The sequence below is a fragment of the Cervus canadensis genome, chromosome 1 (genome assembly GCF_019320065.1).
Source record: "Cervus canadensis isolate Bull #8, Minnesota chromosome 1, ASM1932006v1, whole genome shotgun sequence".
NCBI classification, from domain to species: domain Eukaryota; kingdom Metazoa; phylum Chordata; class Mammalia; order Artiodactyla; family Cervidae; genus Cervus; species Cervus canadensis.
The window spans coordinates 11,731,617-11,756,528 of NC_057386.1; the positions used below are offsets into that span (position 1 = coordinate 11,731,617).

Sequence of the window (24,912 nt, forward strand, 5' to 3'; positions counted from 1 at the left end):
CCCGGGGAGGTGACAGGAAGACAACCCTCAGAAACAGCCACTAAGGGGGTGTAGGCCCTTCCCTGGTTGGGCCACAGCTCCCCTCCAGGCTGCATAAGGACCACCCAAGCCAGCAGGGACCGGAGGCCAACTGCTTGCTCATCTTTGAAGGCAGCTGTTACACTGCTCTCAGCACACACAGGGACAGAAGTCACAGGACAGTACTGGGTGGGCAGACCCCCTCCCCGTCCTCCCTCCTGCTCAGAACACTCCAGTGCTGGGTCTGTGTGATGACCCCAGACCCCAACTTGGAGCACATCACCACCCCTCTCCCTCAACGGAGGACGACGAGATGCCCATGGTCCTCCCAGGAAGGGGCCCCCAATGACCTGAATGGCCCTGCAGGGACCACTTCACCCCAGTGTCTGAGGGTTCCCACTGGCCTGAGGGCCCCAGAGAGGCCAGTTCAAGGCTCATCTGGGGAGTGCAGTGGCCACCAGCCTTGGCGGGGGCTTGGAGCTGCGGTGAGCCCAGGAATACAGGTCAAAGCTGCCACCAGACCAAAGCAGGGGGAGGTGTAAAAAACAGCTCGGGACAAGGCAGAGCAACAGAAAGGGTCATTTTTTGAGGTGGGCTGTCTCGCAGGCCCTGCATGCACAGCAGGAGAGCACCGTGGGAAGTCCAGGGGGAGAGCCACCCTCCCCCAAAGCACCGGAGCCACCCCGGGGCTGCTGTCTGCCCCAAGGGACCCTTGGAAACAACGCACAGTGCTGGGTGCTGGGTGTGGCCCCGGCCAGAGGCACCTAGTTGTTGAGTGTTTTGGCCACAGGGCACCTGCAGGAAAAACCCCCCACCCACCTCCACCCCCACCCCGAGTCTTTGTGCTTTGGTCACAGGGAGCACCCTCCCACCTGGTGACCCCAGTAACTGCAGAGAAGCAGAACCAAGGCCCCCAGAGCGGGACAGCTGTGCAGGTGCGGAGAGAGGTCTGGACAAGAGGTCTATGGGAAGGCGAGTGGTGCTGCTAAGAGGGGCAGCCCCCGGCTTTGGGCACCGTGGTGGGAACCAGACAACCGCTGAAACGCACCTGCCCGAGTCTCAACCCCGAAGCCCCATCTCTGGGGCCCCCGCACGCTGTGAGGGCAGCAGCGACCCTGCTCTGGAGTCTAGACCCCACGGCCAGGCCCGACTTCTGAGTGGAGCGACGTCGATGATCCAGCCCCGACGTTCTGGGTGGGCGGCGGCCCAGAGGCGTGGAGGTTGAGTGCAGAGGCCGTGGCAGCTGCTTGAGGAAAGGAAGGAGTGATGTGGGAGGGCGAACGGGCCCCCGGCCCAGCGGGGTCATAGACCGCCTGGCTATCCTGACACGACAACTACATGACCTGCCTCCTCTGAGCACACCCACCCTGGGGGCACCGGGCGGCCATCTGGGGGGCCGGCTGCATTCACCCCAGACCTTCCCTAGCTGTAACCAGGCCGAGTGCCTCCTGGGTCAGGAGCCAGGTTATCTCCATAAAACCATGGAGGTACTGTGAGCTGTCAAGGGTTTAGAGGCCGGGAAGGCCCCGGGCAGGGCGGGGTGGGGGTTGGGGAGGGGGCTCCCGGTGTCCCGGGCGGGGCGGGGCCCACCTGGAGTCACAGCAGGAGGAGGCTGGGGCTGCGGAGCCGCCGGTACACCTGCAGCAGCCTCTGGGCAGTGGCGCAGGAGCTGGCTTCGTCCTCCGTGCATAGCCGGTCCCGCAGCATCTGCACCTCCCGCAGCAGCGTCTACAGGAAGGGACGGTGGCGACAAGCTAGGGGCCACCTTCCTACCGGGCACGTGAGTAGGTCCCTCCGAGGCGGGGGGACACCCACCACTCAGATCCCACCCAGGCTGTGGCAGGTGGCCCAGGAAACACACTCCTCTGTGGCCTTAACATGATGACCCCTCAGGACAGGAGGCATGGCTGGGCTGAGGGGAGACCCTGTCCCCAGGGGACTGGAATGTCCTAGCCAAGGTGGGACAGCATGACCGTGCACATTCTGCCCTCATCTCGCCCCTGCAACAGGAGCTAAGACCTGACTGTGGGCTGAGCGGACTGGGAGGCTCCACCAAGCTGGGCGACACGCAGGTGCTTGTGTGTGTGACCCCAGTGGAGGGTCACACTGGGTGGAAGGTTCAGGGCACGGACCCCAGAAGGGCCTCACCTCATGGTTGGCCTGCATCTGATGGAGATACTGCAGGCGGAGATCAGGCGGGCTGGAGCCCCGGGCGGCCTGCTCCACCACCAGCCTCTGGGGGGATACAAGGGGTAGGTGGCTGGAGAGGGCACCCCTCCTGTGTGTCCCCAGACAGAGCCCAGGGCTCCTGGCACCGGCCTGCAGAGCCAGGCAGCCCTCTCTGCTCGCTGAGACATCCATCAGGCCTCCCTGCCTTGCCCCTAGTTAATCTCCACTCCACACGAGCCCTAGCGTGATGGTCGTTTACTTGGAAGTAACCTTCCTGGTTCCCAGAGAGGATGCTCCCAGATGGATCCAGGCAGCAAGGCCCCCACTGGTCTCCGGGGCAAAAAACAGAGAAGAGACCCCAACACCCCGAGAGGTAGCAGGAGGTGCCACCAGAGGCAGAAAATACACATCTGACAAGGTCCCCCAAATTCTGAGTGGCCAAGTGAATGAAGAACATCCTGTCATAGGTGCACGATGTGGCTGATGGAGGCCAGAGGTCTGCAGCCCATGAGAAGATTCCCATTAGGGGAGTGCCCGCAGCACTCTGTCAGGGGCTGACTCATGCTTCCCAGATTCACACGTGGAAGGTCCAGCCCCCAGCACCTCAGGTGATAGTGTTTGGAGAGAGAGAGTCTTCACAGATAATCAAATTAAAATGAGGTCAGGTGGGTGGGCTTTGATCCCACAAGGCTGGTGTCCTTCTAGGAAGAGATTAGGACACAGACATGCCAAGGGATGACCCTGTGAGGACCTGGGGAAGAGCTGGCCGTCCACACACCCAGGAGAGAGGCCTCGGAAGGAATCACCCTGCAGACACCTGGATCCCGGCCTCCGAACTGAACCCACTGTGTCCCGTCCACGGCACTTGGTCACCTGGTCCTAGCAGCCCTGGGATGCTAACTCCCCTTCTTGCAGGAAGTCTGGTCAGCATGCTCCCCACATCCCCAGTTTCTCACTAACTATCCGCCTCTTAGCTGCCACACTTGGCAGGTCTGGAGACAGCCCTGCACGTTTCAGGCCCAGCAAGAGCAACCACATGGCGCCCTCTGGGGTGCAGGGATGCAGGGGTGGGCGCTCTGCTCTGGGGACAGGAGAACAGATTCCTGAGCCCGGGCATGAAGCCATGGCTATGCCATGGCAGGGCCGTCACAGCACGGCTGAAGGGGACCTCTGATCAGGGCTTGGCACCCAGGCTCGCCTGGGCACACCGGTGGGTCTGTTAATTGAACAGAGGCCCTTGCTGGAACTCGGACTGCAGCTCTCCGACTCTCGGGGTCTGGGATGGGGCCTGGGCATGGGCACTGCTAAGTTCCCAGGTGAGGCTGACGCAGAGCCCACACATAAGGAAAAGTGTGGGAATCGGCTGATAGCTGCCAACCCAGACCGCTCTGTGCAGCCGAGGCCAGGCACACACTCAGAACAGGCTGGAGAGGGGCCTCCCGGCCCTGGGACCACCCTGCCAAGGGCCCCAGCTCACAGATTTCCCTGGGGTCACAAAGACCTCCTCAGATCCTGGAGTTGTGGCCCCAGTAACCCCACAAGGCATTGAAGCAGCAGTGAGCGGCCCCCAGGGCTGTGTGTATGTGAGGGGCTGGCTGCCAACTCTTGCTTTCTTGGCAAAGACATGGAAGCCCCAACAAGCAGAAACCTTATCCCAGGACCTGAGCCGGACCTCTCCACACTACTGTATAGAGGAAATTTCATGCTGACAAATCACAGGTGGACTGTCTCCCTGTAACCACATGTCCTCACAGGCCACTGGGGGCTACTGCCAGGAGGGTGAGAGACAAGTCCCCCACCACCTCCCAACTGGCCACAGCTCATGTGCAACCCCGGGCAGGAAGCCAAGACACCAGAGTCCTGTGTCCCCACCACCCCACAGAGACTGCCCAGGGAAGCCCATGAGGGCGAACAGACCTGCAAACGCCTGACAATGGCGTGGTGTGCCCTGCACATGTTGGCTAGAGAGGAGCTCTCCACCTGGATCTCCATGGCCTGGATGGGGCCCGCTGGGCACAGGTCAGTGACGGTCACCTGGAACACACAAGGACCCTCATTGGCTGTCCACAGCCTCGCCTGGCCTGAGGGCAGCTTGGCCTGTGGGAGCATCTGAGCTGGCTGAGGCACATGAGGCCTGGGTGGACCCTCCACATCCCATTGTGGGCAAAGTTTGGGGGGCCCCAGGCCTCGATCTCCACACCGAACACGAGTTTCCACCTGAAGAACCAGCTAGCCAAGCAACAGTAAAGCTGCTCATCTGGAAACATCCGTCCAGGAAGAGCCCTGTTCCCTCTGCGTCCAGATGTGTGGCACTCATGCCAGAGGCAGTGATGGCTGCGGCTGCACCACCAAGGAGAGCCCAGGCCCCGACCCCTCCAGGGTCCACCCTATGCATTCCAAGTCACCCAACAGCAAGGTCAGGTTGTAAAAAAACAGGGAGGGGGCTGGGCAATGGAGATCTCTGCCCAGTGCCCTCCAGCTAAAGATAAAACCTGGCAAAGATGGGTGACAGCCAGGACGCACGGCAAGACCCCAGGGACTTTATTTTTTTTTTTTTCCCCCAGGGACTTTAGGAAGGATGCTGTCTCTGGAAGCTCTTCCTTCTGGGACTGTGGGATGGCTGGGCACCCCACCCTCTCCACTATCAGGCCCCTGGGACACCCGACCTTGATGCTGCCTAGTCTTGGTGGACCTGAAAGGGCCGTCCAGTGGGCAGCCTCCACCCACCACCCTCAGAGGAGTGTCACACGGGATGCTCCGCCACAGCCACCAACGCTGCAGCACAAGGGCCAGCAGGATATGATCCCAAGGCTGCCAGGAGGGTCTCTGGAAGAAAGGTGTGTGCAAGGGACGCGGCCAGAGGACTGGGCCCCACCTCAGTGACTCAGTGGCCCCTGGGTGGGGTATCTGAGACAGGACCCAGCGCCCTGGGGCTCTGGGGGCTGCGTGGCTTAGGGGCTGGAGGGCTTGTGCTGCTGCTGGGGGTACAAGTGAGTGAGTTGCTCGGGCCACTATGAACTCCAGCTGGATGCAGGGCCAGGGCCACGCGTGGGGAGCGCTGGACAGGGTGGTCCTCATGGACACTTGGCTGGGAGGCCAATGCAGCTTCCAGCCCTACGAAGGCCGCCCCATCATAGCCTGCCTCTCGGATGTGGGTGCGTCAGACTCTTCTGGAAGGTGGGCCCCAGAATCTGATTCCTCTCGAGTGGCCCAGGGACCCCACTCAGAACTGCTGCTGTCGAGGCCAACATGCCCTCTGGGGCAGGAGAGCTGAACCCTGCTTACCTCTCGGATGATGAGGTGGACATCGGTGCCATCGGGGGCCACTCCCTGGACAGAGGACAGCGCCTGGGCCTTCACGATGTCTGCGGCAGCATTCTCGGTGAGGAGCCACTGCAGGGTGGCACAGCCCAGGGACACACCTGGAGAAGAAAGGTGTGCCGGTGAGGCTGGCCGGATTCCAGGGGAGGGAGGAAGGGCCCCGAGGCTGCCCGAAGCCAGTCAGTGCCACCAACCTGCGTGACTGTCCCCTAAGGCGGCCCTGAGCAGCTCTGCCGACACCTTGATGGTGGCCACTGACGGGGGCAGGTACTTGGCCCGCAGGGACTCGGGTCCCGCCGACTGGCTGCCCGGCACGCGGCAAGTTCCCAGGAAGGTGTGGATGGGGTCCTTGGCAGGGCCCAGGGCCTCCGTGTGGGGCACGCCCAGGCTGGGGAAGCGCAGGCCCTGCAGCATGTCCACTGTGTGCTCGCTCAGGGGCAGGCACACACCGTCCTGCTCGGGCAGGACGACGGGGGTGCACTCAGCCGAAGGGGGGTCCTTGAAAGGGTCGCGGGGCGCGAGGGCCCTGCCCACGACCTCCCGGAGGCTGTAGAAGAGCGCGCAGGACACGGTCACGGGCAGGTCGAGGGCACCGTCCTCGCCGGGGCCCAGGGGCAGCGTCACCTCGCGCCGACCGCCGGGGCCGAGCTGGTCCACGGGGATGGTGTAGGTGACGGCTGAGCTGGCCGAGTCCAGGTCTAAGGCCCGGGAGCTGCGGAGCACCTGGACGCATAGGGCCCAGCCCCGGTCCAGGCTGAAGCTGCTGCTGTTCTCCAGCAGGCAGGTGGCCATCAGCACGTCCTGCAGCTGCAGGCGGCTCCAGGCGGTGCTGATGGTGCAGGAGATGGGCCGTGGACCCTCCCGGCTCGAGAGCAGGGCGCAGCTCACGTTCATGACTTCGTTGAGGCAGGTCAGGGCCTTGTCCCGCTGGTCAACTGCCTTCTTCAGAGAAGACACTCTGGAAACAGACATGGCTGCTGATGGAAGACCCAGACCTCACTCCTCCTTAGCATAAGGTGAGAAGCCTTCACCTCAGGAGCTCCTGTCCTTCTCATGCGACTGTCTAACCCGACCCTCCTCTCCAGCAACAAGAGACAAGAGGGTGGAAGATGGAGCTGGGGCAGCCTGGACTTGGTGGCCTGGCCCCACCCCCTGGGCTCACAGAGCCTGTACCCCCATCAGGGTCACTGGGCCAGGAGGCACCCATGGTGGGGCTGGCCACCCCTGCTGTGCTCTCTGATGTGTTCCAAGTCAGCCAGGTGTTCCTCTGCAGAGCCACCATTGACAGCCCAGAGGGTGGCGTGCACCCTGGAAATGGTCCTAAACCACAGGGGCCTGGCATCCGCGCTGGCCTCTATTATTACCTTTGGCTAGGCACCGCGACGTCTGGGGCGATCTCAGGGGTCAGAGGCAAAGTCACAGGCCCTGTCCGGACCAGTGCCAGTGCCAACGCCTTGGACACCTCCTGGGTGCCATGCAGGCCTCTGCCCGGGGCCACAGCCCACTGCTCACCTCTCAGACACAGTGCCAATTCCAGACAACAACTGCTTAATTTTCTGGCCAGCCTTTGCTGAGGTCACTCTGGAGGGCTGAGGTGCCTCATTGTGTGGGTCCAGGTGGCAGATCATCAGCCGGCCTTTGGCAGACAGGGCCAGGAGCTCGGCACCTCCTGCAGGAGAAGACACACAGGGCCTGGGTGGCAGGCAGGGAGGGGCACACAGCTGGGAACACACAGCAGTTTCCAGACTCAGATATGTGTTGGCAGAACACCAATACCCCCCGTGAGGAAAAGAGGGTCCTCGGGACATCCTCGAGGAGTCCAGGGTGCGTCCTGGGCCAGGCACACACTGTGAGGGGCCTCTCTGGGAGGGGGTCAGCCAGCAGAGGCGTCACCTTGTACGCGGACTAAAAGGGAACAGATGAGGGCCATCAAGTTAGCAGGGTGTATGCCCCCTTCAATAGCCTCTGTCCTGAATAGAGCTGCTCTGAGATTTCCTAAGAGAAGTGAGTGCTACACAGGCCCAGGCCTCCTCCACTGACCAGTCTGCACTTGCTGGGGCCTTTCTGGAAGCCTGCCGCCTCCCCAGCAGCGTTCTGCCTCCGTTCCCACTTCTGGGCACCAGGAGCTCCCTAGGAGACAGGTTCCATCTCCTGCGACCCACTGGTTCTGCAGGTCCAGTACCACTGAGGCCCTAAGCCCTGCCCAGAGGTGTGGCTCCTCCATTCCCTGCTGCAGGCAGCCCTCTTCCCCTCTGGGAGACAGCAGTTTCTTCCCTTCGAAAGCATTTCTTTCCTGTCGAGTATGGTCCACGGCAGGCCTTACAGTGCACTCATGGGCCATCTTAAGGGGACTATACGGTGTGGGGAGGGCAGCTGTACCTCTCCCCGCAGCACTGGGCAGACACGGCTGAAACACTGTCTGGCTCTGTCCGGAGGGAACACACACAGCAGAGCTCAGGGATGCCCCCTCCCTGCCCCCTGCCTTCAGAACAGGGTGGGCTCCTTGGAGGCCACTCGGTAAGTGGAACAAATGTTTTCCAGCCTTCAGGAAAAACGTAAAGGCTTGACCTGAACCAGGTTGAGTTTTCCCGGGACCACCTGCCACGTGAGACCTGTCACAGGAAAATGCTCTTACCAGGGGGCGCCCAGGTGCAGACCCTACCCAGGCAGAGGGACACAAACCCTGCCCCAAAACTCACACAGGACCCCAAGACCAGCATCAACCACGAGGCCGTGCCGGCGGAGGGTCGAGCTGCCCGGGGAAGTTTTAAGGAGAGCAGGAATGAGGCAGGGAGAGGAAGACGGCCAGTTCACAGGGAGGAGATGCCAGGGCGGAGGCTCCACCCACCCCACGGCTTTGGTTCTTAGCTTTCGGCCGTGGCTCATACCTTCAGGCGCGCTGGATGACACACAGAGGGTGGCGAGGCTGCAGACACCCAAGCTGTCCGGATACAGAAGAGCGGGCAGGCTTCCTGGGGCCCCGTCATGCTCCGTGGGATCCAAGGGGGAACCCTCTTGAGCCAGGTCGACTACACGGAGGCCCGCGGAGGTGCTGTGGTACACGCGGCTGCTCCTGTCGCAGGCCGCACAGAGCACGGGCCCTGGGACGCTGTACTCCCGAAGCTCAGGCACCAGGTGCCCTGCCTCGTCCCAGCTGGCCTTGATGGCCAGCGTCCGGCCGTGGTGCCCGAGGGCCACCAGGCAGTCGCAGTGTACGTCTTCCACATCCTCGGCCAGCGGCTCTGTCCTCAAGGCGCCAATGAAGACGACAGGCTCCTCCAGGTGATGGAGGATCTTGACAAGGGCCTTCGGGTCACCCGGGGCTGACGTGGAGGTGACCAAGGTCTTGACGATCACACAGCAGAGCTGGCCGTCGGGCAGCCCACAGAGGACCACGGGTGACTCCAGGAGGGCGGCGTCGGCGCCAAAGAGGAGCCCAAAGAGGGCCCCCTCCAGCGTCACACCCCCAGAGCTCCAGGAGTGGCCGAGTGGGGTCCTGGAGCCTGGTGGTGATGCACAGCACAGCACTGGAAGGAAGCGGGGGGCTGCGGACTCCCCCTGGCTCTCAGCTGGGGGGGTGCAGGTGGACAACTCCACCTCACCAATCTGGCCTCCAGGCCTGGGGTCCTCCCCTGGAGAGGGACGCTCAAACAGCTGCATCTTCCACTGGGTGGGGCCCAGCGCCAAGGTGACGAGCGCGTCATCAAGGATGGTGAAGGCATGCAGCGAGGTGTCCGGGAGCACACAGGAATCTGGGTCTACAGGGATCACAGGGACGGGGGGCTCACTGACCTGCCCATCCTCACTGTCCTGGTCGTCCCCGCCGTCCTCGTCTTGGGTCACAGACCTTGGAGAACCCAGGGAACTGTTGGTTACAGTGCTCACAGGCTCCCTTCAGGACAGCCTGCCACCGACATGATGGGTGTGGGGTCTGCACAGGCAGCAATCTCAGAGGCCGCCACCAGGGAGCAGCTGGCATGCCACAGTGCCTCCCACCTGCTCCAGGGAATGCTCTGCTTCCCCCACCCCGGTCACCCAGGGACACATGCATAACAGCATGTATCAAGGCTTCCAGAAATGGGGTTAGGACAGAAAATTCTCATCAGTGCAGAACTGTCAGGCCCCCGAGTCCTCACCTGTGGTGAGTGCTCATTCTGAACCCAGTCCAGAGGTGACCAGACCATACAGGTCACAGGAGCAGTGTTTGAGGACGACAGGGAAGTACTACCACTCACAGTGACAAGCCCATCTGAGGACATATCAGCCTCAACCCGGGAGAGGTCAGTGTGCGCCCAACCTAAAGCAGTGCCTGCCAGCGACCAAGCCTCACCTGGTCGTCTGGTCCAAAGACAAGCAATAGATGCCGCTCCGGGCGCACAGGACATAGAGCACCTTGCGAAGGGCCAGGAGCTCCAGGTGCCACACCTGACCGGGAAACTTGTACACGGCCTGGACGACCGGGAAGAAGGGCAGTGTTGGGTCAGGGGCGTGGGGGCGGGCTCAGGTGAAGCAGAGGACAAACTCCTCAAATGCTCCGGCCGCTCCGAACATCCACGCCCGACCCCGACCCCGCCCCCTCCAGGGCCCCGGATCCCCTCCCGCCCCAGCCCCCCCGTTCCCTAGGCCCCCAGTCCCGGTCCCTCCCCGGTGTGCCCAGTGCTCACGATCAGCAGCCGCCCCTTCTGGTCGTAGACATAGACCAGCTCGCTCCCAGTGGACAGGAAGATCTCCGCCCCGTGGCACAGCACGCGAGGCTTGCCCGCCGCCAGGCCCCCGAGCGGGCAGCAGAAGCCCGCCAGGTATTCGACCCGCGGCCTGGGGCCGGCCATCGTGGGATCGCCTTGGAGCCCGGCCACCGGCGGGGGCTCGGCCTCGCGGCGCGGGAGCCGGGGGGCGGGGCCCTGCGCTTTACGGCCGCCCAGGTCGTAGCGCGGCCTCCGCCTTACGGCGGGGCCGGGGGCGGGGCCGCTGCGCGCCGAGTCTCAGGGGAGCCTCAGCGGGAGCCTGGCCCTCACGCCGCTGGGATAAAGCTGGCGCAGACAGAGCTGTATGGCAAAGGGCCAACGTCTTTAAAGCCAAACGCGGGAGGCACAAGGGCCTGGCCTCTCCACTCCTCTCCACTCGGGGCTCCACTGGACCCGCCCGAAGTCGAAGGGCTGGGCAGGCTCCCGAACCCTGGCTAGTACACTGGCTCCCCCAAGGCGGCGACCCCCCCAGAGCACGTCTCCTCCGAGCGGACAGTCCGCTCCTAAAGCGACTGTCTAGCGTTTTGGGTTTGGGTCTGTTAAGTCCAGGAGGGGGCGGGCAGCGCCAGGTCTTGACACTTTCAGCCGGGGTCTCTTCCCTCTGAGCCACATCCACACCTAAGCCGTCACCAGGACACTGCCGCCTCTGAACCTAACATGGACAGAAGGGTCTCTTCCTTTAATGCTTGAACTGTCTGTGGGTGTATTGGTTTGACTGGACAGTGGGGAAAAGGGGTAAGCCAGAGGAATTCTGGGTTGAGGGCAGAAGACCATAAAGAAAATCACTGGTTAGGCCTTGGTAAGGGGGGCGGGTACAGCTCACCAGCAGTCCATCCTGGTGGTCAGGGTGAAGACAGGGCCAGACACCTCTTCTCCCTAACCCTATCCTCCACGGCTTTGAGGAAAGATCTGATCAGATGGCCCAAGAGTTTTCTGAATAGAGACTGAGATCAGAGTGACACTGAAAGATGCCTGCAGATAGGTCACACTCCTCTCAAGGCCACACATCTAGGAGTGAAAGAGGCATCTGCGGGGCTGTGGCCAGACAGGCCAAGTTGAAGGGGCCCAGCAGCCAAGTGTTTTCTGGGCCTGAGTTAAGCTGACCTCACCAAGGCTGGTGTACCTACCAAAACAAGAAACCGGTGGCACAAGTTCTAATCCCCCTTGTTGAGGGTGGTGCTCAACCCTCAGGGCAGTGGACAGCCACTGTGCTTCTGGGTTGGACCCAGCATGAGTGCACCATCTGCAGTCTGTCCTTTGCCCTAAGACCAGCTCCTGCTTGGTTTTTGGAATTTGAAGTGAGGACATGGTCCTCTCAAGACACACCACTCTGACTCTGAATTCCTCCTCTACCTGCACCCCCCCCAACCCCCACCCCCGAGTGCAACGTGTTCTTGGCTTGTGTTATGACCTCCAATCCTTGTGGGTGACATGCCTGTACCAATTTCTACTCTGGTCCTCCCAGACTTCCAACACCAAGGGAACTACACTGAGATTGTCCCAGAGAAAATGACCATATGGGCAAGTGGACTGCAAGATGGGCTAAGCCAGTCAGGCCTTACCACCCTGTTTCGGCCCCGACTGGCCAGGCACTGTGAAGTTGGTCACTGCTCTGCCCCACTCCCTTCGGCTCTGGGGGGCTAGCAGGCTCCTGGCCCAAACCCAGGCAAACCCCACACTCTGTGATACAAGGATTTATGACCGTCAGTCTATCCTGAACAGTGAGGGGCCCCTGAATGCTGATCGCCCTGGAGGGTACAGACATGAACAAGGGGCTTAGCCAGCTCAGGGGTGATGCAGAGGCAGAGGCCCTTCATGTGGGTGTCCCCGGAAGGCCTGTGGCAGGAGGTGAGACAGCAAAGCATGCTGTGGACAGTCAGTGGTCTCTATGCCACAAGTGGAGGCTGTATATCTTCCAAGGACAAACTACTAACAGCACTGGGGGTGGGGAGGGACAGCATGTACAGGCAGTACCAATCACTTCTCATAGGAACATAGAATGCCAACATGTTGAACGTGCCAAGAAAGGGGGTGGCAGGACCCTGAGTTCTATTTCCAAGCAGTACCCTCCATTTGCTTGATTTCAAAGGGAGGGGGATATTCCAGAACCTCATCACTTCATAGAACCAACAAGGTCAGCAGCCTGAGCTATGCAGAGGGGAGGACATTGCTAATAAAAGCAGGCAAACTCAGGGACAGGACTGGAGCTGCAAGCTGAGGCCACTCATCCCAGTCCAGAAGCTAAGCTGGGCCTCTTACCCTAGGGCCCCCTGGACATCAGTGGTAGGGATTCTTATATATATGTTCAAGGAGCAGTGAGTCAGTGGCCAAAGGACAGAGTTGGCTGTGAGGTGTGTGGGAAGGCTGTCATTCGACAAGTAATTCAGGCCAAGCAGCATGTCCCCACCAGGTCTTGCTCCCCCCGTGTCTGTGCAAGTTTGCGGGCTTCTGGGCTTTGTCCTTCACCTGCTGCCTGGCTGCCTGCACCTGACCCACCAAAGGCCAGGAGCAGCCACATGGCTAACGGTGGGAAGGGTGCAGGAAAGGCAGAGAGGAGGCAAGGCTCTGGTCTTCCCGTGGACATCACGCTGGGAGCACAGGGCAGAGGAGCCTGGGCAGGAGGGGGTCTCTATCCTTCATACTCTAAACACATCAGCAGAGGACAGTGACGTGTGGAGAGGAACAGTTATCAAGTCACCCGACAAGGTAGGCAGGTCAAGGATCAGGGCAGGGAGAGGCCTCAGGGCCCAGGAAGGACAAACGGGGCGCTGGCAGTCGCTTCAGGTGCTTTTATTGGTTCACTTGCAGGGCTGGAATCCAGGCAACGCTACTGCAAACCCCAAGTGGGAGCATGGGGAGCAGACTGGTCAGTGGAGGTTGGGCACCTAGTCACCCTTCGCTGAGTTATGGTGCCTGGTGGCATGAGAGGGTGTGTCCACATGAGGGCAGGTAGGATGCAGGTGGGGCTGGGGGCCCCCTCCCTGTGTAAAAGGAGGATGGCTAAGCTGCCTGGGCCTGAGTCTGCTGGCAGGGTGCCCCCACTCCTTTATGTTGACCGCTGACTGTCTTTGGACAATAAAGTGCATTACTGAACAGAGTGACTCAAAACCAGATGCAGAGAAATCACAATACTTTTTCTTTAGCTAAAAGACAGAAGGAAATGAACTATGCAGATGCCAGAACTTCAGGGTGAGCAGGATATTGGTCGAAGAGAAGGTAAAGACCAGAACAAGTGGAGGAGGAACGGCGGGGGCCGCGAGGTCTGAGGTCAGCACACTTCTGCTCCCCCTGCAGACTCACGTCTGATCAAAGGAGCAGGCGACTTAGGCCAGAACGCACGCCCAGCTTTCTGGCAGGTGGCCACAGATGAGCTGGGGAAACGGGGCTCTGCGCCTCGTGCCCCCTAGAATAGGCCCAACACACTGGCCACTGAGCGTCCTATGCCAGGTCAACCTGGAGGTGCCAGGCACACCCCTGCCACTAGTGAACACAACACCCAGGTGTGCTCCGTTCACAGGCCAAGGGCGAGGGAGGGCCACAGAGATTTGCGTCCTGCCCTAGGACAGAGACATGAAGTCCTCAAGCAGCCTGTGTCTGGGTCCACCTCTCCCGGGGATAGGTGCAGTGCAGCTCAGAGATACGGGTTTTTTTTAAGGCAAAGAGGCATCAGGATGTCACAGCTCCTGGGGAAGGGCCAGACTGGAACCCAGCCGTAAAAGAAACGCAGGACCCTAGAGCACGTGCAAGGTCTGACCACAACCTTTGTCCTGGGATGGCCTGGACCCACACCTCAGCACAGTACCTACTTTCCCACGACCCAGCAGCAGCTCCACAGCCCTCTACAACCAGGCTCCCTACTCTCTGACCTGGCTTGTAATGTGGCCATGTCAGAGGCCAGGGTCTAGGCAGGACAACAGGAAGGAATGGTGTGGGGACAAAAGGGACCAGAGCTTCCGGCCCTGCCTGGGGCCACCCAGCTCACCCCACGCAGGCCTGGTCAAGTGTTGGCTGCCCGAGGGGCCGCCTGCTCAGTGGGGGACACCACCAGGCTCCTGCTCGGTCCTGGGTCTGCAGCTGTGCCAGCCGTGTGGCCTGGCAGGAAAGTCTCAGGCACTGAGGTTCATTTGTGAGGAGACCTGACTGTGGGTCCCCTGTCCACTCACCCAGGCTGCACACACCTCCAGGGACTCATTAAAGGAGGGACGAAGGTGGAAACTAGTCTCTCTCACTCCCCTTTTATGCAGTTTTTATCTTAAAAAAAAATAAATAAGTCTTCTGGGCAGGAATTACTGATTAACTGTTATTACAACCAAAGCAGACTTTAAAACCCCCCATGGACACTGGCTGGGAGCAGGAAAGGGCGGGCAGCAGATTCACCTGCAGACCAGGCGGACAGGAGGCCATGAGCCCGTGGCCACGCATTTCCACTGCATGATGGCTACCGGAAGGGGAAGAGGTGGCTCTCACAGGCAGGGTCTACCCCAGAGCATCAGGGTACAGAGGTCACCAAGAGCTCCTGACCAAAAACATGGGAGGAGCAGGAACAAAAAGCATCCAAGGAAGGAAAAAAGAAAGCTGGATGGTGGCAGCAAGCCCTCCCACCCCCTCGATTCCAGGTGATGATTCAGAGGCACCTAGTCCTTCTACCACAGTGGGGGCTGCTGCGGGGCGGCCGGGTGAGGCCACACCGTGCCTCCACCAGGAGACTGGTTTTAGCCTGCAGAGCACAAGCCTGGCTCCCTCTCTCCAGGGAAGCCTGGTGCTGAGAAACTTCCTGGGTCAGAGACCCCAGGGCAGCTGCCCCCGCCTTGCCTTCAGGGCTGCTGAGGTGGGGCACGGTCACAAGAATCTCGGCTTCCGAGAGGGCTGGGGTGGGCCCATTCCGCCAGCAGGGCCCAGGAGCCCTAGGTCCTGGGGAGGCTGCACATTTCGCAGTGGCCGGTGCCTGGCTGGTTCATGAAGGTGCAGTGCTGACAGGCCCACATGGCGGACGAGGCGGCGTGTGTGGAGCCCCCGACGGCTCCGTACTCTTGGAGGCCCGGAAGCTGCACACCAACTGTGCCTATGGGGCGGGAAGAGAAGCAGTATTCATCCATTCTGCACAGGGAAGCTGTCCCACCCCGTCTGAGAGTTCTGCACGGCTGCTTACCAGGACAGGAGTGGACTCGAAAAGCAACTTCCATGGGTGTGGACGAATGTGGCTTGAGAGCCCCCACCCTGGGTCCCCTGTTCTCACACACAGAACCCTGCTAGGGAAAGCTGCTGTCTGCTGAGCAGAAAGCTGCCGGCGGTGGCCACTCACGCACCTGCCCACTGCCCCCGCCCAGCTGCTATGTCAATGGCTCCTTCCTTTTCACTGCTGAGCAGCAGTACGTCATATGAAGAGCATCTCTGGTTATCTGTCTCCCTCCTGATGCACAGTTGGGTCACTGCCAGTTTTAAGCTATTGTGAACAAAGCTGCTACGAATATTCTTAACACAAACCTTAGTGGGGATCTGTGTTTGCCTGTCTCTTGGGTAGTAGTGGGCTGGCTGGGTCATCCTCACCAGGGCGTGGGAGAGTTCCAGCTGCTCTGGGAGTGTGTGAGCATGCCATGCAGCCAGTGTCTGCATCTCAGTCACTCTCACAGCATGTAATGGTAGCTTATTTATTTTAATGGTAGCTTATTTAATTTCCACTTTCCTGATGACTGATGGTGACCTTACTGAAGCTCTTTATGTGGAACATCTTCTACAGTTTATCTTCTCCTAGTCTGTGCCTTGCCTTTTCAAGTTTTTGACAACATCTCCTGATGAGCCCAAGTGTTTCATTCTGATAAAGTCCACCTGACCAATCTTTTAGTCAGTGTTTTTTCTCTGTCCTACCTTCAAGGTCCTGAACATATTCAACTATTTTTTTTAACATATATCTTTATAGTTGTAGATCTTACCATTAGGTCTATCAGCCTCTGATAGACCTAATGTCCCAGCCTGTGTTGATTTTTTCTCCTTTTTTGTTTTTAATCTTTAGCTTCTCCTGTTGCAGTACACAGGCTCAGTAGCTGTGACTTGCCAGATCTAGAGCTCATGGGCTTCAGTATTTGTAGCACACAGGCTGTTGCTCCACAGCATGTGCAATCTTCCTAAACCAGGGATTGAACCCTGTGTCCCCTGCACTGGCAGGCAGATTCTTAGCCACTGTACCACCAGGGAAGTCCTGTGTTGATTTTTATATATGGGGTGTATTGTAGAAGTCCCAAGTTCATTTTACCCACACAGATACCCATTTGCTTCGACCTGTTTTCCTAAAAAGGGTATATCTCCTCAGGTAATCGTTCAGGTGCCTTGTTATCACCCAATTCTCAACTCTCCATCTGGCCCATCAGCCTATTTATTTTCATGCCAAGAGCACCCTGTTTTAACCATGGCAGCCTTACTATTGAAAACAGGCAGTCCATGTCCTCCAGCTTCATTTTTTGTTTTTAATATTTATTTGACTGCAGCAGGTCTTAGTTGTGGCACATGGGGCCTTCGATTTTCATTGCAGCATACAGACTCTTTAGTTGCAGCATGCTAACTCTTAGCTGCAGCATGTGAGTTCTAGTCCTCTGACCACAGATTGAACTTGGACCCTCTGCCCTGGGAATGCAGAGTCTTAGCCACTGGACCACGAAGTCTCCATTCTTCTTTTTTCATGATTGTTTTCTAGGCCCTCTGCAACCCCAGATAAATTTTAGAACTTTTCCCCCCTCCCTTCCCTTGCAAAATAAATATGTCTATGGGGAATGATGATTGAGATTATACCAATTAATTTTGGGAAAACTGACATCTTAGAAATATCTTGCCTTCCAGTCCAGAGCAATGGTATTTCTTTACCATCTATTTAGCTCTTCTTCTGGCAAAGTGTTAGCTCTCAGCAAAGAGCTCTTACATGGTATCGGTGGACTGTGTCACGAGATCTCTCATGTTCTGTGACTCTGCATCTGCAAAGGGTACTCCACTGCTAATTTATGTTACCAACCCCTGTGCAGTGAGCAGAGTTCTTTGAGTAGTGTATCTGTTGACAGCATTTGACAACCACACAGCACATTTTAGCAAAGTGACAGGCGCTTTCCCAATAGAGGCTCCAGGCAGTGGGTCCAGACCATATCATCCTGCTGGTATGAGACTGATGCTTGGCATAGGTTTGGGTTTCTTCCCACCCTAAGTATGAGGCATGGAGCCAATGGGACCCAGCTCCTATGGGGTCACTAGCTTTTCATCAGTTTCTAGTGAGAATGGCAAGGCATACCACATGCTCAGACTGAATCCTTTCCTGATCTAGTTTTCTTTTCTCCCAACTGGGCCAGTGCTTATCTAGGGAAAAAACCTCCTGGTCAAGACACCCTCCTTTCCCAGCTTTCCCATGTGCTCTTTCTAGAGCTCTCTTTTTAGAGAGAGAGCTCCAAACCATTAAAGCTGCTGCAGTCAATGTTTCTGTGTGAGGCATCTGACGAATAACACCAGGGTCTGGGAGAGCCTAGTACGTAGAAGAGCTGGACCAGGAGCTGAGACCCTGGCCAGCACCTCACACTGTCCACCCAAGGACATGAAGCCATGGGCTTCGCTATAGGAATTTGGTGAAACAATGGGTCCTCTGTTTCAGAGCACGAGGACAAGAGGTAAATGGCATGTCCAGCCCTTTTACTGTTTGGCTGTCAGAATCATATAAAAAGAAAACTTAAACAGAAGAGCAACACGATGAATAAATACCAAGGCTCCTCAGCCCCTGAACTTCCAGGTACTCAGTGTAGAGAAAGTAAGAACCCCACTGGGCTTCCTGTGGCTTGGGTTCCACTGAGGGTTTCCTAATTCTGGCTCAAGCATCTGCCCTCCAGATTGAGAAACTGTTTATAAACACTTTTTTATATGTACTTTCAGGTGTGTTTTCAGGGGGCACTGCAGTTTTTCTCAAAGCCACAGGGAAAAGGGCCGCCAGGGTCACCACCCTCTCGAGCTCTTGGCGAGGGCGCTGGAGTGTGGGGGGCAGCTCCCAAGGCTGATGAATGGAGGCTCTCACTCTGGAGACACAAGATACCCTAATTCTATTCTTTCTTTTCCTCCTTCTCCACCAAGAATACTCTGAGGATTGATGGGGAAAGGGGAAAAGAAAACTCCAAGGAGCCCAAAAGCTCTCTGTACTCAGCACTTAGTTGAGTGTGAAATTCCTGTTCACCTAAAACAATGACTTTTAAACTACTCCTAAGATGCTTAAATGATGTACAAAAATCCATGGAACTATGTACCCAAGATGTGTGGCCTTTACACATATGTTACAGTGATTAAAAACAGCTGTGGACCCCAGCAAAGTTCTGTCTGTGCTTGTTCCACTGCCCATGATGCCATCAGGATACATCTGGGGTCAGGTTGCCAGGGCCCAGGAAGAAGTACTGGGGCCTGAAGGGCAGGAGCCCGAGCCCTGGTCATGGGGTCTGCAGGAGGGGCGGACACTTACTGCAGAGCTGCTCGATGGTGGCCCACTGCTCAGACTTCTTCCAGGTCTGGGCAAGCTCCTCATTTCTGGTCCTCACGGCCTCCAGCAACAAGCTGATGCTGTCCTGCAAGAAGCCAGAAAGGAAGGTTCCAACTCGCTTCACTGACAGTGGACAGACTTGCTCACAAGTTTTTCCTCCCCAATATCAAGACACACTGAAGGGGGAATTTTGAAAATCTCCCAGGCTGTCACTATGAAATGCAAAACATCACACACTTAGTCTATAAAGAGAAATGCTAAATTGAGCTAAAATGTAAATTCTTCCCAGAGAGCCCCAAGGTGACCACTGTGCTGCTCTCTCTCCTGAACTGACCACTCCACCCCCTAGGTAGTCACAGCTCACAGCCCTTCTCCTGAGGGCCTAGGCAGACGGGCAGGAGCCCCGTGGCCACGAGGCCCACCCTCATCCCTCTCGCCTCCCTCAGTCCTCTGTCCTCATCGCGTCTATATCTCAGTGTACTCTGCAACCTAGAACTCCAGGGTAAAAGTGCAGAGAACTAAACAGCTTTTATAATTAGAAACTTACAAAGCCTTCCAGGGCCTCTCAGGCAGTACCTTCAGAAAATGCTTCCTAACAGGTGACTGCAACAACAGCACACAGTTTCCAGTGAGAAGGCCCTAAGCTACAACTCTCTGGGCTAAACAGGGAAGGCAAACCTAGTGTGAAGCCTCAGGATGCCCAATGTCAAGTATCACAAGTGAATAGTTTGGACAAAAACAAACACAAGATCAACCCAGCAGGACACAAAATAGCTACAGAAAAGCAGCGGAAGGAAGGGGCTTCGCCCTTCTACTACCTCTCCTTGTAGAAATGTTTCCTTGGGTCTCAGGCAGAAAAAGGGCCAAAGTAAAAGGACAGCCACGACATAACCCATGCAAGAGGCTTCCTGACTGGACCCGCTGCTCCTGTGATGCTCAGAAAGAAGCTGCCATCTGTAACACTTCACCCTCATCTCCCCACAAAGCATGTCTTAAAAATGCCAACTGTGCAGCTGTGTGCCCGGGGCCTGGATGCTGGCCAACCTTCTGGGCCAAGGCGATAAACCAGAGCTGATTCGGGAGAAGGGGAGATCAGGAAGAAGCAGAGGCTGGGATTCTCAAACTGTTTCAACAGGAATTTTTCAATTGTTTATCTCTAATGCTCCCCCTAGAAGGACACAGAGTTAAGTGGCCTCTGCATCCCATATGATTTGTCCTCCATCATGGAGGACAGACACTTTCAAACAAGCTAGTCTACTACAAACTCTAAAACTGAGAAAGTCACCTATCGAGGCCCTCGTGCAAAGCTGCTGCCCACAGGACAGGTTAAGGGGGCCTCAGCTGCTCCGGTGCTGCCCAGAGTGCTCCAGTCTGAGGACAGGAAGCCCACCTGGCTCGTACCTGCAGAGGCATGACGTCGTTGGTGACCAGGAACAGCAGGAGGTGGAAATCCGAGATAGTGTCCAGGAACACAGATGAGGTGTTCTGGGACAGGTAAGTGGCCAGGCTGTGGAAATCCTAGAGGGCCAGGTATGGAGGGGTGGAGACAGACACAAGCACCCATTGGTCCCAGGTCAGAGTCGGAGGAGAGCCACTGTCCTACAAAAATGGGACTGAGCACATTGAGCGCTGAGGGATGGCCCACCCCCTCTCCTTCTAGAACCATTTACTGGGAGCCAGGGATAGAGGAACACACAGCTGCAGAGGAAAACTTCCAGGAAAACGCTCTTAGTATATCTGACTTATGGGAAGGTTTTAGCAACATGTCTGTGAACTGACCCAGCTGCGAGACACATTCAAACTCACCTCTGGGGAGGAGTGGGAGTGGGAAGGGCCACTGTGGGGCTGCGAGAAGCCCCGTCTGTCCGGGTGCATTGTTGACCGGGCAGCAGAGTAGTGAGGAGCAGGAATTGGGGCAGAGGGATGGGGGGATTATATGACACAAACACTTTCAACAGGACTGAAGCAGGAGATTCAAGGGTGCTACCCCAGTCAGTGGCTCTGCTCCTCCCCCAGCACCTGGTCAGGTGGGCAGTGAGGAAACCGAAGTATCAGAGAGGCCCTGGACACTAGTCACTGCTTCAGAAGAAACTCTCGATGCAGGCATTCTTTAACCAGGCCCCTTTCTGCAGTGCCTGGGATCAACTTGGGATGTCACAGGCCACTGACGTGAGGACAAGGCAGTCAGAGCAGTTCTGACGGGTCTGACGTGCAGGTGAGAGCCGAGGTGCCCAGGCCACATGAGGCCCCATGGCTCAGACGGGGCCAGAGAAACATGGCAGGGTGACGAGGTAGGGGGCAGAGCACACAGCAAAGCAAGACACCGCCACAAAAGACGGCGCTTATCAACAATCAATAACCTTGCTGGGAGAGGACATGAAGTGACCGATTAAACAGGGCCCCTGAGAATGGTCCTTCTGGCAAATCCATAGGCCTGAGGACTTAGAGGGATTTGCCTCTATGCTCATCCACTGCCCCTGTCCTAGAGAGGGCTCATGCAATCAGCAGTGTCTTAGAAAAAAGCCTAACCAGGCTTTGTCACAAGAACAAATGAGAGTCAGAAACCTTGATACTTTCTGGAAAAACAAGTGACGCTAGATAAACAAGCAGCAGTGACTTTAAATTATGTTTCTAAAGACAAGGAGCTTACCTGGGTCTCACCCAATACATCCCGGTTTTCAATAGGAAATGGATTTTGTGAAATAGAAAAAGTGTAAACTGGATCCTTGGGGAAAGTTGTTGTGATCTAATGAACAAAAACACAAACCCATGATAAATTAATTGTGTCATAAACAGGGATGTGGGCCCTGAGCACACCAATCCTTGGAGTCCTGAGCTGCTCACAGCAGCAAAGTCCTAATTGTTCTACCCTGAAGGGAATGTTTAGCTCTTAGGACAGCCCCTAAATGAAAATTCTGAAACTGTGACTCTCAGAGGCAAAGAAAGAATCATTTTTCATAGCTGGTGAGACTGTGGTACCTGTGGGCAGTTTCCTAACTCCATCTCCACTGGGATGGCCCCTCAGCTGCTCTCCCACTGCTGAGGGGGTTAGAGGGTGGGCCACGGCAGAGAGCAGAGGCGTGAGCACCATCTCAGGAGCCAACTCTGTTCCCACCACCATGTCTGGAGGGCAAGTGCAGAATCAGTTCCTGACGGTTTTGAAAGCCACCGTGCCCTCCAGCGAGCTGGCTGAGGCCCCTTCCAATTCCCAGGCACCACTCCATGGAGCCAGGGCATGACCAGGCAGGAAGAGAAGCAAGGCCGGGGAGATGCAGGGCATGGCTCTCCCTGAAGATGGCTGGAGTCAGGAGCTCGTGTCCAAAGAGGAGCCGAAGCCCTGCAGTGCCTCAAATGTGCTTCAGAAACGACAGAGGGCATTTAAAATTCAAAATCAATAGTAACTACAGGGACAGTGGCAAACGTGCAAAAATCAATACAAATACAGTTTCTTATTCCTCCTGGCAGGTGACCCTCCCCACAAACGCACCCACGTGTGCACCACCATCAGCCATCTTTTGGTTGACGCAGCTCTTCCTCTGCAGTATGACACTGGCAGCAGCAGATTACACCTCGTCCAGATTTAGCACAGCTATTCTGGTTCCTTTGGGACTATTTCTGAAGAATGAAAATGTGGCTCTGGCCTGTTTTCTGCATCAGTGAAGGCAGCAAGCTGTGCCAGGCTGGCTGGCTCAGGACCCGCTGTGCCTGTGCCAGCGCTGTGACAGTGAGCTGAGCCGTCAGCAGCTCCTCCACTCGAGCCCTGCTGGCCTTTTATGGATGACACCACGTGGCCTCAGGGCATAGGGTGTGAACACAGCACAGTGCCAAGTCCTCCTGTGAGGCCTCGCTCGGTTCATCTGAGAGATATGGAGACCGGAGAGCCCATGCCTCCTATGGCTACATGAGGATCAAGTGTGCCCAGACATGTGGAGCCCACAGAACAGGCAGCACACATGGGGCTCAGTCTCAGCTGCTGTCATGATTCTAGAGATGGCGGAGGGGCCACCTCACTGCAGAGACAAGGCCTGTGGCGGGCTCACACCTCTCCCTTTGGAAGGCAGATAAAGGAGTGGACTGGCAACAACAGAAGACCCACTAGTAAGTAAATGTGGAATTAAGGGAAGTATCTGTTAGACCTGTAACTGCCCCTTGGAGAACATCAGAGCCAAGTTCACACAGCAGTCTGACTATCCCAGAAGCCCAGGGGAGAGGATGCAGGGTGTCAAGCACTTAATTTTGTGCTCAAACCCTCTCCCCACCCAGCCTGCCTGGCTCACCCCCCTACATGCGGAGCACCTCCACAGAAGGCCCGAACGGCCACCTGGTCACGAGGCTTATTTAAAGTCGTTGAATGTGCTGATCAGGTGGGGGTCTGGGCCTGGGTGAGGAGTGAGCACACCTGTCTGGGCACCTGCTCCAACCTCCCTCCACAGAAGAGAGCACTTGAGTATCACAGGGTGGAATGCTTCCTCATCAACCAAATGCTACTGCAACAGCACTAAGGCAAGAGCTTAGCTCCTTCGTGAAAGGAAACGGGTGGGGAGGCCACTGGGAAAGAAGACCTCAGGAAGCTGGCTTTAAATCACGTAGACTCCTCCTAAGTGTATGCTCCATCAATCTGTTTTCATCTTAATTACACCCTAGGTAGTCTAAAAAGCAGATGCCTTTATGGCCTAGGTAATAAATATGTTCTCGGGAGCTGTCAGTTGGAATGGAGCGTTGGCGGGCTCGGCTCACGGGGACCCGCTGCTCCAAATGCAATGATACTTTACAGCCTGAATCACATGCCCGTCCTAGTCCAAATGCGGCCTGAATTCATCCTGGCAGGCAGCAGTTAGGAAATGAGCCACCTCCCGTACCCTGTGGACAGAGTGCTGACTGCAGCAAATGCATCAGGCTCTGGTCCTGCAGCACGCGCTGCCCTCTGCATACAACCACATCTCCGTGAGCGGAGCATGCCTCCAGAAAGGAGCCGAGGCTTGGGGAAGGTATGCCGGTAGCAGGTGCCTTCTTGGCTCCTCGAGTGCCCTCCCAGAGACCATGCTGTCCCTTCACTCAGGGCAGAGTCATGACTGTATGCCCTAAGGACTGACTTGCAGCAGCCCACCATGAGCCTTGCTGTGGCAGCCGCTGTGGCCAGGGCAGAACCTGCACACAGAGCCAGGGAGAGGCTCACTGACCTCTGGGGCTGCTTGGCCTTGTCGGTGGTCCTCTGCAGCACTGTAGGTTGGGAGAAATTAACCCCTTAAGTTGTTTTTAAGGAAATAAAAAATGAAAAGCCCTTAAGGTTTCTAGCTTTTCAGGGATGCCAGGAGCTCAGTGACTCAAACATCTCTGCGTGGCTATCCTGTGCAGGCAGAGGGGCAGGTGTTCAAGCGGCGCCCTCTCAAGGCCTCCCCCAGCCATCCTGACCTCCGCGGGGAGATGACACACACTTACGTCTATGATCAGATACTCCACAGGCAGGGGGCGGGCCAGCTGGGTGATCTCATTGCCAAACTTGTCTATGTCCTGAAATAGGAGACAAAAGTCCAGGGTGTGAGTGCTAACCTGTGATGGTTTTCCGTCCACATGCTTGCCTCACTCCTTAAATTACTACAATTCCTGTTGAAGTGTATGAAAAGCAGAGAAGAAAATGTGCACATTTTTGCAATGACTCCACCTTTCCATTTCTTGGAGGCCACGACCCAAGAAAGTAGACTTGCTCTTGGCCACAGGGGTCTCCGCCCCCCAGCCTGCTGCTGAAGCTCTGGGAGACACCCCAGCTCCCTTGAGGACAGGTTCCTGGAAACAATCCCCCTCAGGCCGCATCTGTGCCCCCTCCTTCTCTATAAGCTCTCCCAGTCTCACACCTGAATGCAAACTCTTAACAACCTCCCTCATACCTTTGAAAACCCAACTTCATGGAAACTTAATCCTTACACGTTAACAAAATAAACACACACACACACACACACACACACACACACACACACACACACACACACACACACACACACACACACACACACACACACACACACACAAGTACACATACTACTACGCAAACATGAAAACCCCACCACCAATCTGTCAAAGTCTAAACTTGTTTTGCTTTGTCAGATGCACGGAACATAAAGTTTAATTATGGGGAAAAATGGCCAGCATATGTTCATTAATCATAAAATG

The 24,912-nt window shown here is 57.0% G+C and overlaps 2 protein-coding genes across 5 annotated transcripts in view; both read right to left on the reverse strand.

Annotated features, from left to right (window-relative positions):
- Positions 1-580: 580 nt before the first annotated feature.
- FAAP100 (FA core complex associated protein 100) lies at positions 581-11,616 on the reverse strand. 3 transcript variants are annotated; one of them, XM_043463181.1, is made up of 10 exons: positions 10,173-11,612; positions 9,839-9,957; positions 8,397-9,355; positions 7,021-7,177; positions 5,703-6,466; positions 5,473-5,609; positions 4,105-4,221; positions 2,167-2,253; positions 1,609-1,746; positions 581-1,261 (listed from the first exon to the last, which is right to left on the reverse strand). In XM_043463181.1, exons 1-9 carry the CDS (start codon positions 10,335-10,337, stop codon positions 1,615-1,617), a joined length of 2,637 nt encoding a protein of 878 aa, XP_043319116.1. In that variant the 5' UTR covers positions 10,338-11,612; the 3' UTR covers positions 581-1,261; positions 1,609-1,614. The 3 variants fall into 3 exon arrangements, with proteins under 3 accessions (XP_043319116.1, XP_043319126.1, XP_043319135.1); XM_043463191.1 differs by lacking the exon at positions 2,167-2,253 and having other exon boundaries at positions 10,173-11,616; XM_043463200.1 differs by lacking the exon at positions 9,839-9,957 and having other exon boundaries at positions 10,173-10,296.
- A 1,411-nt stretch (positions 11,617-13,027) lies between these two features.
- The window catches only part of NPLOC4 (NPL4 homolog, ubiquitin recognition factor), a 54,011-nt gene continuing 42,126 nt past the window's right edge, over positions 13,028-24,912 (reverse strand). For both annotated transcript variants that reach the window (XM_043463212.1, XM_043463221.1), the window contains 5 exons: positions 24,184-24,255; positions 21,395-21,490; positions 20,146-20,262; positions 18,727-18,829; positions 13,028-15,315 (listed from right to left, as the gene is read on the reverse strand). In XM_043463212.1, coding sequence (XP_043319147.1) covers positions 15,158-15,315; positions 18,727-18,829; positions 20,146-20,262; positions 21,395-21,490; positions 24,184-24,255 — 546 coding nt within the window. In that variant the 3' untranslated portion in view covers positions 13,028-15,157. The remainder of the gene's footprint in view (positions 15,316-18,726; positions 18,830-20,145; positions 20,263-21,394; positions 21,491-24,183; positions 24,256-24,912) is intronic.

Excerpts from the sequence above, each read along its gene's own strand:
- FAAP100 (XM_043463181.1), bottom strand. The coding sequence starts at position 10,337 with ATGGCCGGCCCCAGGCCGCGGGTCGAATACCTGGCGGGCTTCTGCTGC. Across the intron at positions 6,467-7,020 it reads ATTGGCACTGTGTCTGAGAG|AGTGTCTTCTCTGAAGAAGG; the intron begins GTGAGCAGTGGG and ends GTCTGTTTCCAG. Across the intron at positions 4,222-5,472 it reads TCCACCTCATCATCCGAGAG|GTGACCGTCACTGACCTGTG; the intron begins GTAAGCAGGGTT and ends TGTGTGTTCCAG.